Genomic DNA, 17171 nt, shown 5'->3' with positions numbered 1-17171 from the left:
AAAAACCAGCCTTAAAGCTGATGAATATGTTAGTGCTCTTTACACGCAAAACACACAAGATGATGGACGGAATGCTGGAGTTAAGCTATCCTGGCTGATGACGGCTGATAGCCAGAAACCGGTCCTAGGATACTTGATTCCAGTCCAGGGAAGACATGGCTTGGTAGTTCGGGCTGAACTGGTCCCATGAGGCACAGGGTCAAGACTGATTTGCATATGGCCATGTCTGAACTGGGGTGGCTTGGTAAGCAAAAAACCAATGGATTTAGGCCCAGATCTCTGTACTGGGGTAAATGTATGACATTGTTCTGCATTCTGTCCATCAACTGTTGTTTTTGCATTGGTCCCCCCGAGTGGGACAGGTATGCTCAGACGTGAGTACCGTGCTCTCCACGCCACTGCAGTCAAGCTATCCTGGCTGATGACGGCTGATAGCCAGAAACCGGTCCTAGGATGCTTAATTCTGGTCCAGGGAAGACATGGTATGGCAGTTCCGGCTGGACTGTTCCCATGTGGCACAGGGTCAAGGCTGATTTGCATATGGCCATGTCTGAACTGGGGTGGCTTGGTGAGCAAAAAAACGATGGATTTAGGCCCAGATCTCTGTACTGGGGTAAATGTATGACATTGTTCTGTATTCTGTCGATCAACTGTTGTTTTTGTAGTGCTCTTTACATGGCCGCAGGTGGCGGTCATCTTATATTGAGATACAGAAAAGGGAGGAAAGCCCTATCCAAGGAGAACAATCCTCATGGTGGTTTCACCAACAGCAGATAGAAGTCCACTTTATTTCACCTGGAGATTTTGCCAGAGATGATATGTGAGTGCTTCAAGTCAATGTTATCTTGACTCCATGTAAACCAAAGCCGGCCATGTGTGTTAGGAAGCTGAGTCTCTGATTTCCAGTTAGTGAGGATTGTATTAATTCCTAATACAAGGAACAAATCAATCAACATGAGAAAGAGAAACCTTGCATTGGGGGTGCCTTGATATACACTCACTGGCTCTAACTTCACATGAAGAATATCTACCATATTGGTATTGATTTCCTTCCATGTGGGATTAACATGTTCACACTCAAACATCATGTACAGATTTACATTTCTTGCACTTGAGTTTGTTGGGTGATGAGTTCCATAATCGAGCTTCTTGTTTGAAAAAGCTTCTTCCACCCACCATATCCAGTCAAAGCCATAAAAAAGGAATTTGTCAGATTTTTATCAGTGATCTTTCTCTCCTTCTGCCTGAAAGATAGGTGGAGCGGAATCAAAGACAATTATTCAACATGCACTGTCAAATCCAAGGGTTTGACATTTGCAGTGTGGTGCTGGCTTTACCTGTTTGTGGACTGGGGAGCAAGCACAGACAAAAAACATCTGAAAATGGATGTCCCACAAAAAAGGGTTGTTTTCTTCTCTTAGGGCTCCGCCTCCCTGATGCTTTTTTCAGCGCTGGCTTTCAATGTTGTCGCGCGCTGTAAAATAGTCCCTCCTGCATTTCAATAGAGGCAGAAGGACACACCAAAGCATCCAATAGAAAAACTGTGACACCAAAATACTCCTCTGTGATGTTTCAAGAAGTCACTGGCATTGGGGCGGCCCAATAACTGAAACTTCCTTGCCAAGAAAAAACGAATGCCTTTAGAAGGCTGAGTACAGAATACTTGCTAAAGCTTCATACACTTGAAACCTAGAAAAGCATCGACACTTCAACTCAGTCCTGTTCACCATTTTAAGCCAATGAAAACCCCACCTGGCACGAAAGATTTGCTTTGCCACTTAGGGCCAGGCAGTAATCTGTAGGTCAGTTTTTAGGAGATGCTGGGGACAGGATATCCGAGCGAAATCACTTCTTGTCAGAATATAAATAGTACACCGTGCAGAGTGCAGGGGTAGATCCCATGGACAGTATGGAAATGGAAGGAGGCAGATTGGACCGCAATGTTTACATCAGAGATGAATAAAGGATAGCAGACCACGCCAAGGTTCTTGCATTATTGTACACTATTTTTGTCCCCTGCATACTGGAGACTCTGGACTCAACTCGAAATAGCTACAAAAGGAATTCTGTGCGTTTACACAGGCTCACTTTACTATCTTAAAAATATACACACTACCTACCACACACCAAACCCAGTTACTGAACTTTTACACACTGCAATAAACTAATATGTTCTTATTATTAATATCTAAATGTTTAAAAAAAATGTGTTGCCATTCTGGGTGTACGCCATAGTAGTAATTCTGTGTTGGGTGTTAAAATCTTAATTGTGCCCTAAGCAAGATTACAAATTGGGATCATATTGGGCATTTAAAAGCTAAGCAGACACACTGCCATTTTTGCCCACCTCTGAACGAGGTGAAACACCTGCAGTAAGCGCTTTATTACTCATTCGGAGGTTTAATGCTTAGCTAGAATAAGGTGGAAATTGCACATCCATTAATTTCGCACCCCGCACAAATACTGATCAACAGGTGCGCAGTTTGCACCTGCAATAGCGCCTGAGCTGCAGTCAAGTGCAAGGGGCCTCATTTATGAGGCTATGCGTCACTTTTACGCCGCTGGTGCGTCACTTTGTGCCAGTGGCGTAAAAAATGCGCCTTGTTGCACCATATTTACAAAGTGACGCATCTAGGCAGATGCGTCACTTTGTAAACCCCTGCACCACATTATACCTGCGCCAGGTATAATGTATGCAAGGGGGCGTATTGACGCAAGAAAGGGTCGTAGAAGTGACGCAGTGAAATGTATGTGATTTCACTGCGCCACTTCTAGGACACAAATGTGTCAATTTCGTACGCCTGCCTCACAGCAGGCGTAAGACTGACGCAGGCCCATTCACATGGGGCTTGCCCCATGTGAAAGGATACATTGCTGGAGTTGCATCACTTTTGTGACACACTCCAGCAATGCGTCACTTTTGCGCCATACAGATACGTCAGAAATACTGACGTATCTGTAACTCCTTGCGCAATGATGTGTCATACTGTAAACATGATGCATCATTGGTGGTGCAAGGAGGGCGCAGGGAAAAGTGACGCATCGCTGTTTTCTCGCATCGATGCGTCACTTTTCATAAATGAGGCCCAAAGTGTTTAGAAACCAAGAGGGGCATAATTTATTCAAGGTTTCCGCAGCCAATAATCGTAGGAGCAAACACCTGCTTATTTACACACATGGTAAAACCCCTATTTGTACGTAGACATTAGTTTGGACCCACAGCGTGATTAACTGGACCTAAGTGTTTCAGGAAAAAAAAATTGGTTTGCTTGTGTCATGGCGGGCCAACCGCCGGCCTATCTCCTCTTTGGCCGCAGCATTTATCAGCAAGGACAGCTGATTAATATTGTTCACCAAATCGAAAGTTCCAGAATGGGGAGTGGGGGAACAGCACAGGACTCATGCATGTGTGATGCAGACAGAAAAACAAAACAGAGACAGCCTACTTTAGGACCGCCATCAAACGATCACAGCCCTGGACTAGCGACAATAGCTAAAAATCTTGATTCTTCATTGAGATGGACACATTTGGGCACCCTCCAGAGTTTCTAGACGTGTTTTCCAATATCCTAACGTTTAGAGGGGTTTGTGGCACCGCATCCCCTACTTTGCCAAGTGGTCACGTGACACGCTAAGCCCCTCCTCCTGCTAAATCAACCTTTACGCCTAATGATACCAGATGCCATGCGTGCAGCCTGTAGGTATAGGTACCACATGATCCTCTCCTAGGGTTACCAGATTCTCAAAGCAAAAATGGGGACAGGTCACAGGCATAGAAGTAGGACTGCGGTTTGCAGTAACCATCGACATAAAAGTAGGACTATTTGACAGGACTACAATGACAGCTCCCTCCACAGCTCCCTCCACAGACCGAGATGAAGCATTACAGAAAACAGATCCGAGGTCTTTTAATGTCTCTCTTCAAAGGATTTCCCTTCCTGCTACAGCGCTCACCTCAGTGACGTCACACATTGTAAACAGTGCAAAGTTAGCATGCACTTGCATGCTCAACCGAACAATGAAAAACAGGGACATTTCTGTGTTTAACCCGGACACTGTTTGAAAACAGGGACATTTGAGTCACTTGGAGAAAAGTGTCGGGACACATGGACACTTCTCCAAAAATGGGGACTGTCCTGGGAAAACGGGGACGTCTGGTCACCCTATCCTCTCCCCCTCCAGTGGAATGCTCTTCCAGTCTAACACAGAGCTACCCCATCGCTCCCCTGACTTCACAAGAACCCTCAAAACCTTGACCGTACACTTTGATTCTAAGCTCAAAGCAAAATAATTTCAGAGTATTATGGAAATAAAACCTAGCTTCACCTGCCATGCATCTATGTACTTTATTTTCAACATAAGTACTTATCGAATCGAATCGTCATTTCAGAAACATTATGTGGCATGATATAAAAGTATATGCCTGTGTTCTGATCCCCCTGTTAACACCATTGTGTACCATTAATCTACATTTACACAACGACGCCAATTGAAAATACTCACCTGATAATATGTACATCACTTCTGTTAGAAGGCCTACAAATATAATAAAATACTGAAACAAGGATGGTTTGGGGGCCCTGCTGAAATTCAGAAATATTTATGAGGTGACTGTTAAAACCAGATTTACTAAACAAATGGTCTGTACTGGGGACCTATGGAGAATTGTGCCAGAACTTTAGCCCCCAGTTCCACAAAGTCTAAAATGCTGTATACAACTTATGCAGCGATGCAATAAACACGATAGCACACCTGAAGGAATCTGGAGAGAGATATTGCTGCTAACTGAAATCAGCATCAAGTTTTAGTCACAAGTGTAGTCATTAGTGCCATGAATATCTCGTTGTGAAGAGAGACACAACTATTGATTGCATAAGAATTCTAACCTTCCACTGTAGGAGGCAAAGGATTATGGGCCAGAGTTAGGGACACTGTCTTGTGATTCGCTCTTGTATTTCTACTGGCTTGCTGTTGAATTTCAGGAGGCACCCAGGAGAACTCTTGGAATTTAGGAGTACTCCTGGATTTCTCCTGGAATTAATGTGAAAGCCAGAATACTACAAGAGTAACTCATAACTAATCATGGTAAAATCTTCCTGAATAAAGGCCTGTTCTGTTTTGACACCAGCGCCAATAATTTCTTACTGAACAACCTTTCTAAACAGACTAATCTAAGGAATTTTAGGAAGATTCTCACCACATTTCAGGTCAGTCACCTTCAAGCTCAAAGATTATGAATGTGTCATCTTCAACAGTAGACTCAAATCACTCATAACAAAAACAGTCACGCTTTTAATGAAATAAATATCATCTATCTATAAAATTAAAAATGTAAATGTTCGTTTGTTCAAACTCGGCAATCTCCGAAAGTTCTTCACCGATTGCTTTGAAATTTTGACACAACGTTGGATTCGAATACACGTGTTTTTATATATACAACGTTGGATGTGAATACGCGTGTGTCGAATACGTGCGTGTTTTTGATCGAAAGCCCGAACAGACACATAAAAATGTCTATGTTCGTTTGTTCAAAATCTTAAATCTCTGAAAGTTCTTCACCGATTGCTTTGACATTTTGACACAACGTTGGATTCGATTCAGCGTGTGTTTATATACACACAACGTTGGATTTGAATACGCGCATGTCCAATACGTACGTGTTTTTAATCGAAAGGCCGGACAGACCCTATTGATTTGGTTGTTGCGCAACAACTACAAGGGACACATAGAGACAATAGTCTACATATATTAAGATGGGCAGTTGGTGTCAGGATGGCAGACCGGGAAGTGGGTGGAGGGAGGGGGGAGGAGTTGGTTCACTTTGCAACATTAAGAAGGGACGCATAGAGACAATAGTCTACATATATTAGGATAGACAGTTGGTGTCAGGATGGCAGACCGGGAAGTGGGTGGAGGGAGGGGGGAGGAGTTGGTTCACTTTGCAACATTAAGAAGGGACGCATAGAGACAGTAGTCTACATATATTATGATGGACAGTTGGTGTCAGGATGGCAGACCGGGAAGTGGGTGGAGGGAGGGGGGAGGAGTTGGTTCACTTTGCAACATTAGCGCGTGTTTATATATACACAACGTTGGATTTGAATACACGCGTGTCCAATACGCGCATGTTTTTAATCGAAAGGTCGAACAGACCCTATTGATTTGCTTGCTGCGCAACAACTACAAGGGATGCATAGAGACAAAAGTCACTAAAACATAGTGTATACCCACAAGCATTGTGAAATTAAACATATTAGAACCGTGCGTTTAATGAATGAGTTGGATCGGTACATAAAAAAAAATAAGTAGCCTTTTCTTTCCCTAAAGGCGGGTGAAAGGGCACAACACCGAGAGCGCAGCTGGGGGGACCATCACAGATGGGGAAGCATCATGAAGGATGTAGAGGTGGGAATCATCACAGAGAACACTGGGCATGGTAAAACATCAAGTAGAGCATAGGTGGGTGGGGACAACACCAAAGGTGCGGGTGGCGGGAAGCAAAAAAGGGGGCAGAGGGACAGAAGCAATTTAGAAGGCGGGGTGAAGGTAGAAGCAATGGGCAAAAGATAGCAAGATGGAGCGAGTGAGGCCAGAGCACACAGGTGAGAATGCTATGCCGGCTGAGAAGTACATGATGTTGGTTCAACATTGAGGAGCTGGAGGAGAAGCACACGGGCAACAGAGAGAACCATGGAGTGTGTGTGGAGGAGAGAATTACATGAATGAAACAACTGGGAAACACACACGCCCTCAAGGAGGGCTCAACCCAGAAGAAACAAGCATTTGCAAAGCCCAATAGGTTTCTCTTATGCTAAATATATTGATTTTGTCAATGTGTTTTTACATGATGTCAGAGTTGACCGCATCATAGAGCTTTTTTCCTTGCCATGCACTCAATAAGAGTGGATGTTCAAAAGTAGCAAAAGAGTACCTGCAGGAGCCTGTAGTCAGTGGAAAGACACTGCCACAGGAAGCTGTATTTGGTCCATGTTCCACAGCATGGACACACAGAGAAGCCCTAAGAGAAAGGTGAGGCAGACCAATGGTAAGTAAAGAAACATGAGTGATGTGGGAGCCAACCAATTGTAAGTAGAAGTAAGTAATGGGAGGGCTTGAAGCCCCATTTAAGATTTTTTTCCAGAACAGTAGCTTTCGTAGACAGGGCATGCTTACTGTAGTTGAAACCTAAAAAGTAATGCTTGAAAAGCAAGCACTGGAAGCTCACATGTAATCCATCAATCCTCCAGGGAAGGGACAAACACAAGAAGAGGAATTAAAGCCCACACAAGCTAATGAATGAAAAGCAAGCAAATGTGAGTGACAGTAAAGACAACCAAAGATAAGTAGTGTGTGGGTCTAAGCCAACTGTAAACAGACAATAGGTATTTTCACCAATAGGCAGAGATTGTGCTGTCTGGTAGGAAAACCCTAAAAATCCTGGATTCGCATTGAAGTAGTTTTAGCATAATAATAACAATAATAAATGTTGTGCATCCATTTTATTTTATTTAGTTTTTATTATTTTCAAATGAAGATACAAAACGTGGTACATATAATGGATGCAAACCATATTAGAGGTGTATCAGCATTAAAGACCATGATTAAGAACAGTAGACATATTACAACACATAACTTGTGTTAAATGATGCACAGAACTATGAGTGACACATTGTGATCAACAATTACGACTTATAATCTTTATATTCCGGTGACCTGGGGTAAAAAGTTGACTATGTATTCTAATATAACTAGGAGAATACATTAATATGGTAATAGTTTCAACATTCATTTCAACAAAAGGTATGGAGTCTCTGCTCAGTTGATCAATGTTGTACATCAATATTCCCACAAAACAGCCACCACATATACTTCTCGAGAGAATTAATGCTTCTTTGATGGAAACTTACAAAATGGAGCCCAACATAGACTGATCGTAGTTCCATGAGCTATGTTGTTGCTAAAGTTTTAAATTGATTGTGAAAATATAAAGATGATCTTGTCCTACTATATTAAATTAGAAATCTTATAAACTGCATTCCCTGTGACAGCCTTGCATTGGTCTACAAGCAGGAAATATCCCAAAGATGCAAGGGCAAATGTTGGCAAATAATTATCTGCATATTTTACTTCCAAATTCAATAAAAGTCAAAAGTACCCTTGTCTTAATTAAACTGTCTCAATTCGTGATTGCCTGTGGCTTTGTTATGCAAAGCAGCTATCCCTACTCTTCTTTCATATTTAAAGGGGTCGAGCCCAGTTCTAAACTCATCAACTCGAGGGAGTATAAACAGTGCCTCCACTGTTTACCTTATGCTCCCACAAGCTGGTTCAAGGATTCCTGATGTCTCTCCTGTATTTGTGCTCCACAAATGAGTTGGGTACATTTTTTTGAAGAATAGGCTCTTACTTATGGTATAACAGTGATACCTCATCCAAAACCTAATTAAACCCTCATAGTTCTTTTTTATTCCAACCCAATCCACAATATTAACAGCTTTATTCTCGCCTTTCCCAAGTCCCAGGCGTAATTTGATCTTTTGCTTCTAGGGGGCAAATCTGTAGTGTATTTTGCACTTAGGTATGAACACATTCTTGTCCACCTCGAGTTTTACAGCATACATCTGCTTTTGTAACCTTTCTGAGGTTTTACCCAAAAATGGCAGGTTACACACATACTGTAATGTGTCAACATTCCCCGATATTATTATTTAAGGATACTTTGCAGATATCTTCACTTTGTCTGGTAAATCTGCCAGACAAATATTGGGAAGTATAAGGGTCAAACTTTAGCCATTTTGACCCTTCATATATATATAAAGATTGTCATACGTCAAATGACTTTACCTATGGTAAGTGCTTCCATCAATATATTAGTGTGAAAGAGAATTAGAATTCTGATCTGAGCTGTATTCTACCCCATTCTAAGCAAATTTACTGATATCAACGTCCTATGGATGGTGTTGAATGTGACTTTGAAGTATATGAATGTAGAAAAGAGAAGTTTGATTATTTTCGTTCAAAGATTGGAATGTACTCCGAACAGGCTGAAGACCATCACCAACCATCGAGAATTCTGAAGGAAAAAATTATTTAAAAAATCAGGACCCAACTAATTCTCTGTCAGAACCATGAATTGTTTGAATGTGCAGCTTGTGATCCGATCCTCATATTCTTACACCACATCTATAAGCGGCCGGTAAATGCCACTACTACAAGTCTGGAGCTCATTCTCAGGACTTGATGCATCACCCCAAAACTCAGAGCTAATACATCTAATTTCAACCAACCCCATTCCTCCATCCATGCACTAATAAAGCATTAAACCCTTGTCCGGAAAGTATTTGGGTGCCACGACAAGACGTAGGAAAGTGCTACAGATATGCTACAACACTATGCAATGCACAGATGAATTGTGGCATCTGAAATCTACCTGAACGTCACCATTCTTAATGTTTCCATAAAAACCGATTTTCATTCCCTTATAACAAATCAGTTCAAAAGTAAGACTATACATTTGAATTTGTGTTGACCATCGCCTGATGGAGGTTTGGTCAGCAAAGGTTACTTTACAAATGCTTTCAGATCTTGTCTCTGCAAGATGAGTCCCTACTACATGCCATGGCCTACATCTATCCACTCTTGTGTCTCTCTTGTGTCTCCCGTGCATTTCTATGGCACTCTGCCCCAACACACGTCTAGTATTGTCCACACGTCACATCTCGTTCATGTGGTGCTGCGTCATTTTAGACATGTATGGGTCAGTGGAAGATTTCCATATTTGGCATAATTTCAGAGTGCCAGCATTCAGAGATGGAGCATGGTGGCCTCACACGCTTCAAAAATCATGTACTACAAAGATAAAAATTAAATTGAGACTAGACAGGTTTTATGATCACCAGCTTTATGTGTAAAATGGAGCCTGTCACATCACATATTATTTCTACGGGTGGAAGCTCTTTCCAAAAGAACCCATGACCCCCAAATAAACAAATGTGACTGTGAAAAAGACATTCTTTGCATGAGCTACTTCTAAGGGGGGGCAAAAAATGTCTTACTTTGCTTGAGCAGAGTCCCATCCTCGTCGCCACTTGCCAAGAAATACTGCAACACTCTGTTGACTTCAATAGTTTCTTAAAAGCCCCCTCTAACTCCTGTAAGCAGAATCTCTAACAACCAAGATTCTGAATGGTTGTCACACTTTCCAGTTTTAGGGGTAGCATGCTAAATATAAAAGATTACAACACAGTGATCTCCCACAACTTTGTGGGGAAGCCGTCGTGGCCTATAGAGAGGCATGCGCTACTCTGCATTAGAGCGTAAACATTGAGGTTCTCGGTGTAATAGCCCACTGGCCACAACAGACTTTTTGTTAGTCATGCAACAATAATACGCTGAAAATGGAATGAATAACCCCCCTCATTGATACACAGATTCCAGTTAGACTTTGAAACTACCAGCTACTGCTGCAAAGGTCACCCCTCCAGCGGACCATCTACAACAGTAAGAGGCTACTCTAGCTCATCAGGAAGGCACTGCAGTTTTCAGGACTGGGACAACTTGAGCAGCCAGAAGAACAGACACTGGCTCCAAAGTGGCATAAACATAGGTGCAAGACATCCCTCCTCCCGTAAAGAGGGCTAGGAACAACTCAGTCATGGCGCCCATTCCTCAAGGGGTAAAGCAACGAGATTCTAAACTAGGCTCTGCTGTTTGACAAATCATTTCCTGTGAAAAAACTTCATCCTAAGCCCAATTTCCCCTATTTCTGTTCCCAATTACGTTGACTCCCAGTCCGTGCTTAATTTAAGCCGGTGGTGTCCAGTGCTCAGCACCTGCGCTTAATTGTCAGCACTGGAACTTAGACCAACAGCGCCACCATGTGGCAGATTTACCTAATTTAGAGATCAGCGCAACAACATTTATTTATTAATTTAAAATACATTAAAAACGACTAATACTTGTGACGTAAGCCATCCTTATAGCTATGGTGGCCTAGAATTGTCTGAATCGTCACACTGCTAGGTGAATGATGACTAGTAGTTGTGTTGGTAGCGCTGGTAGGAGCAATGGATGGTGCACTCATTATTTGGCAAATTAAGCACTGCTCCCAGTTCCAGCTGTTTTTGGTCCAGTGCCAAGCCGAATTAAGAGTATGGTTTGATGTTTTTTCAGGAGCTATGAAGGTATTGTAGAACCAGGAAGAGTTAACGGCAGAGGACCTAGTCACATAAACTGCATGGTAGCCTAAACCTTTGTCAGTGACCAGGTGAGTCGGCTGTGGTGTGAACAGTCTGTTTTAAAACCCCACACTCACTCCTAAACTCGACCGTGGTTATTCATTGTTGGAAACCGGATCGGGAGTCAGTGCAAAGGTAAGGAGAAAATGAACTTTTTAAGGAAAAAAAAGTTACAAATGTAGCTGCTGTGGGTGTAATGCCGACTTTTTCTCCCTACTGCGAGTTACTACTTTCGTAAATCTTGCATTAATTTAAGGCATATATTTACGAAAGGTGGAAGTTATTGTAGCATTCAGGGACTTATCACACTGCCATCTTGTCAAAAGTCCAAATTGACGGTGGACGACGTCAATTAATATTATGCACAGAATTTGCAACTCTCAAACCCCACCTGAAAGCTGAAATTTACGTTCCCAAATTATGCAGCCCCAAGATTTGTTGAGTTACGTAGCAAGCAGTGTCTCGCAGCGTGGAGGCACAGCTGTGCACCGCTATTTATTCTGGGATTTGGAAGAAAATAACAACCCCCGCCGGGACATAGAAACAGCGCTTGAACTACGACAAACAATGTGCTTTCTTATAAATACATCACTTTTCAAACTTCACAGAATCTGGTGTGACATGCTCCCAAAAGCCTCAACACACATGTAGCTTCACACCATGTTGGGCAACACACGAACTTGGCACGCTGGTTGCTCGATGACCCTGTATGTCGCTTTTCCTGCCTTCCAAGAACTTTCACGTGAACTTTGCCCCGTCCTGCCCAACGCTCCTTATCTTCCCATCAGTGGACCTCTCCCCCTCTATAAACATGTCAGAGTAAGAGTCACACGGCGCCGAGCAGAAACAGAGGAGCGCCCATACAAAAGCTGGCCCCTTCTGGACATACCCGGCACCTGAGGCGCCCGCTCTCGGGCGCCCTCTGGCGGCACGGCGATGAACCTACCTCGGGCTCCTGCAGGTTGACCTCGTTGGGGGCGTTCTCCTTCTCCGCGCTGTTCATCTTCGTGCTGTTCCCTTGACGTCCCGTCCCAAAGAAGACTCCTCGCACTGATCCCAGTCAGAGTTTGCCTCCTCGTCCCGGCGGCGGCAGGGGCTGGGGGAGACCTTCAGGGGAGGCTGGCCGCGCAACTGCCCCGCATCAGACTGCCCCAGAGTGCAGCTCACACTGGAGGGTGTTTTTTTGCCACAGCGCTATAAACATACAACAACTTCGCCCCGGGTGGGTAGGGCGCGTTAGGGGAGAAAGGACTGTATTAAAAGGGGGCTCTGGTTTGGGGGAGACGGTGCGGGGTCGGCTTTCTCCAGATATCTGCTGCGCACTGCGGGGAGGCAGGAGCCGGGGCCGTCTCCCAGCTCTGTCAGGGGGTGGGTGGGGGCTGCCGCCGGCAGGAAGGGATGGGGCCGAGGAGGACTCCGTATCACTTCCAATTACTCTTCGGGAGAGCACAGGAATACGTCAAGACGTTTTAAACATCCTTGTAAAGGAGTTTGAAGATTTCCAGAAAAGGTCAGGATTAGGAGGTGAGGGTGGGAGGCGGAGGGAGGGCAGAGAGAGAGAGCGCGAGCAGGGAGGGAGAGGCCGAAGGAGGACAATTAATGATGTAGGGTGAAGGGGGAGGGGGCGCGGGGGAGCTGAGGACTCACTGCAGGGGGTGTGAGGCAGTCGTGCATGACAGCAAGGGAGTATTTTCAGTTAAAGTACGAGCGTGTGCAGAGGAGTCAGAAAATTCACAATCTACATAGAGAGAGGAAAAACTTCAAGCACTGTCTTTCACAAAGTTGTACTTAAGTTTGTTGTTTGTTACAAAGCAGCCCAAGAAGGAATTTCAGCATTTAGTGTCTTGGACAGACAGCCGTGTGCACATATATTCTTCACGCAGTGTTTTTAAAGGGCTGTATGTCACACTGCAGAAGGGGTGATGTAATAACAAGTTTTATCGTGTACCTCCCTTTCTCCACGGGCAAACTGCATCATGTGCGCGGTTATGTGGCAGTATATGAAAACGTCCACCCATCTATCCATCCATCCATCCATAATAATAATAATAACAATCCACATTTGTAAAGCGCACAATCACCCGTAAGGGTCTCTAGGCGCTGGGGGCCGTCGGGAAGATTAAGCAAGCTATTGCCCAGAGTCACATGGTGCTGGGCTGATCTGGTGCCGGGGATCGTACCGTGATCCCCAGATTCCGGAGTCAGTCGCCATCCATCTGTCTATCTATCTATCTATCTATCTATCTATCTATCTATCTATCTATCTATCTATCTATCTATCTATCTATCTATCTATCTATCTATCTATCTATCGCTATCTATCTATCTATCTATCTATCTATCTATCTATCTATCTATCTATCTATCTATCTATCTATCTATCTATCTATCTATCTATCTATCTATCTATCTACCTGTCTGTCTGTCTGTCTGTCTGTCTGTCTGTCTGTCTGTCTGTCTGTCTGTCTGTCTGTCTGTCTGTCTGTCTGTCTGTCTGTCTGTCTGTCTGTCTGTCTGTCTGTCTGTCTATCTATCTATCTATCTATCTGTCTGTCTGTCTGTCTGTCTGTCTGTCTGTCTGTCTGCCTGCCTGCCTGCCTGACTGCCTGACTGTCTGTCTGTCTGTCTGTCTGTCTGTCTATCTACCTGTCTATCTACCTGTCTGTCTGTCTATCTATCGCCATCTATCTATCTATCTATCTATCTATCTATCTATCTGTCTGTCTGTCTGTCTGTCTGTCTGCCTGCCTGTCTATCTATCTATCTATCTATCTATCTATCTATCTATCTATCTATCTATCTATCTATCTATCTATCTATCTATCTATCTATCCATCCATCCATCCATCCATCCATCCATCCATCCATCCATCCATCCATCCATCCATCCATCCATCCATCCATCCATCCATCCATCCATCCATCCATCCATCCATCCATCCATCCATCCATCCATCCATCCATCCATCCATCCATCCATCCATCCATCCAGCCCACCCATGTTTATTGGCAGTAAAGCAGCTAGGCGTCCATAGGCCTGTTCTTCACCATGTATGTGCTTCTCTCAAAACTACTCTTGGACGTCTCACCACTCTAGTCCCCTTTCACCTGTTAACCTACCCTACCACCCATGCTCACGTGCACCCCCCACCCCCAGCACGATGACTGGTAGGCACTAGTGCAGGAAATGAGGGGGATCCAGACGCATCCTGGTTCTGCAAGCTTTTCCTGAGCCTGGTATCCGGCTGACCCAGTGGAATATGCTGAATTTGTCCTGGTGTAATTTTGAGTTTTTTTTAACCTTTGTTCACCCCTCTCCCCATGTAATAGATGTGCTTGAATTGTAAGAATGCCATTGGTATCGGTGTGTATGAGTAATTGCACACATAACAATTTAAATGGTGCTTACTAGTTTCTTTGTATTTAATTCTTTTATAGTGTTACTCATTCTAAAGTAGAGTGTCAGAATGCTTTTCATCACACAGACAGAGACAATAAATCATAAAAATGTGGAGGAAATATAACATAAGATAATAAGGGTTACAAGGTGTAGGAGTCATATATCAACCATACTAGTAGACATAATATGTTAAGAGTGCTTGTTTGGCCATGAGCTGAGAGCTGAGAACTGAAAAGGGCGAGGAAGTCAAAGGACATCAGGAAATTGGAGACAAATTTGTGCACTACTACCACTCCTTATTTAGTAAATGCACCACACGATCCCTCGCAGATATAAGGGAGTTCCTTGGGGATATTACTGTGCAGGAGATCACAGTTGAGACAAGGTAAGACAAGAGTGCGGGCATTAGTGAGGAAGAGATAGTGTTTTCTACCAGGGACATAAAGACAGGGAAGGCACAGGGACTGAACAGCCTTCCAACAGAGTTATATAGAAAAGTGGCAAGCACTAATGCAACATGTTTCAGGAAGCGAGGAGTCGGGGTGTCCTCCTGAGGGACCAGAGATTAGCCACTATGGAGATTCCCTTCCTTGTGGTAATCTACAAGGAAGGGAAGCTCATATGGATTGCGCCTCTATAGGCCAATTTCGCTCCTGAATGTGGAGTGGAAAATCTTTGCTAAACTTCTGGCCACTCAACTAAGAAGGATTGTACAGATGCTTATGCACCTTGACCAATCAGGCTTTATGCCAAACAGAAGGACGCAGTTGAATCTCAGGCGGCTATACGCTTGTATTGAGGGCACCAGGGTTGAGATTCGTCCGGCAGCGGCACTTTCGCTTAATGGGGCCAAGGCCTATGATGCAATCGAGAGGGAGTACCTGTGGAGAGTGTTAGAGAGGTTTGGTTTTGGTCCTAACTATATAAGGTGGGTAAAACTACTGTATAGTCAGCCATTGGAGCAGGTGGGAGGTAATGGAATGTGTTCCAACCCTTCAGGCAACACAGGGGCACTGGCAGGGTTGCCCATTGTCACCTATGCTCTTTGCCCTGGCGCTGGAACCTGTGGCATTTTAGCTGCGCAACGACCCGATAGGGAGTGGTTTAGTTTGGGGAGAGGAATGGGAAGATAGAATTTCCCTTTATGCGGATAATATCCTGCTATATGTGCCTGATCCTGAGGTCTCCATTCCCAGACTGCTCCATATCTTCCACCTCTATGGAACCTACTCGGAATGCACGATAAATTGAAGGTGGTCCCTTTTTTATCCCTTATGTTAATTGGATACGCAACAGACCCTCCCAGAGGAAACTATGGGATTCAAGTATCCGGGCATAAATGTTACTAGGCAGCCTGTGCTCTTCTACTCATCCAATCTATACTCTGTGCTGGAACACTATAGAGCGGATGTGCAACACTGAATATCGCTTTCTCTTTCTCTCCTGAGGAGAGCGGCAATGTACAAAATGATTGTCCTGCCAAAGTTCCTATATGCAATACAAAATATTCCATATTGGGTCCCACCTGTGTTTTATAAGAAGGTTAACCAAATAGTTCAACAGCTCCTATGGGATGGGGGGGTCGGCCAGAATAGCGCTTACTAAACTCACTCTTGAGAGGCTGGTACGATATGGGCATCATCCTCCCTGATTTAGATAGGTACTATTGGGGGTTGCAATGGATACTTGTCAATGAATGGGTCTTTTCCTCCCTGACGAAGCCCTCGATCAGGGTGGACAGCAGGGCTCTGGGTCCTAAGGGCTTCCAGTTGGCATTATTCTCCAGGAGAGGTTGCAGATATGTCCCGCCTTTGAGAAGAGTCACAGCCTAATTCTGGTGGGTGGCAAACAGGTTTTTGGGCAAGCAGGAAAGACTCACAGCAATGACTCCGTTGTCACTGGCGTAACGAAACTTCAAGGGGTCCCCCTGCAAGGTACTTCATGGAGGGGCCCTCTCCAGACTCAATCGGGAGTTCGCCGGCCAGAGTACTGGGCTGAGGGTTTCCTCCTGGAGCATGGAAGCCCCCCACACCGCGGGGGCTGCGGGGGGCTGTGTTACGCCACTGCCCGTTGTGGGATAGCTACATGTTGGTTGAGGTGTAGAGACTTTAAGGGTTTTCTAGTTGGGACCTGATAAGCTTCTCGACGTTGGGAGATGTGTGGAACGGGGAGGATCTGATGGCCTGGGAGGTGTTGCTGGCAGTGTATGAGATGGCACCCAGGGAAATGTTATAGTATCACCAGCTGAGGCACGTCTTACAGGTGCATGTGGAGTGGGCCAGACCCTGGGAGATGCCTCGCCATTTGAGGATAGACTGTTGACAGAACCACTCCTCAAAAAAGTGATCTCCCTGATGTACAGCAAGTTGATAAATAATGCCCCCAACCTCTTATTGAATTTGAAGGAGGCCTGAGAGGCAGACATTGAGGAACTAAGGGAGGAGGAATGGGAGGAGACGATCTGTTCACCCAGAGAAGTGGCAAACAGGGCACTACTTTGACTGATCCAGCGGCTTCTACTGCATAGGCCCTAT

At 44.4% G+C, this 17171-nt stretch overlaps 1 protein-coding gene across 2 annotated transcripts in view; it reads right to left on the bottom strand.

The window, feature by feature from the left end:
- Positions 1-12563, bottom strand: part of RBPMS (RNA binding protein, mRNA processing factor) — a 701414-nt gene extending 688851 nt beyond the window's left edge. For both annotated transcript variants that reach the window (XM_078676496.1, XM_078676497.1), the window contains exon 1: positions 12184-12563. In XM_078676496.1, coding sequence (XP_078532622.1) covers positions 12184-12240 — 57 coding nt within the window. In that variant the 5' untranslated portion in view covers positions 12241-12563. The remainder of the gene's footprint in view (positions 1-12183) is intronic.
- Between the last annotated feature and the right edge of the window lie 4608 nt (positions 12564-17171).

This window comes from Lissotriton helveticus, chromosome 2_1 (genome assembly GCF_964261635.1).
Source record: "Lissotriton helveticus chromosome 2_1, aLisHel1.1, whole genome shotgun sequence".
In the NCBI taxonomy this organism is placed as follows: Eukaryota; Metazoa; Chordata; class Amphibia; order Caudata; family Salamandridae; genus Lissotriton; species Lissotriton helveticus.
This window is presented reverse-complemented; position numbering and strand designations above follow the sequence as displayed.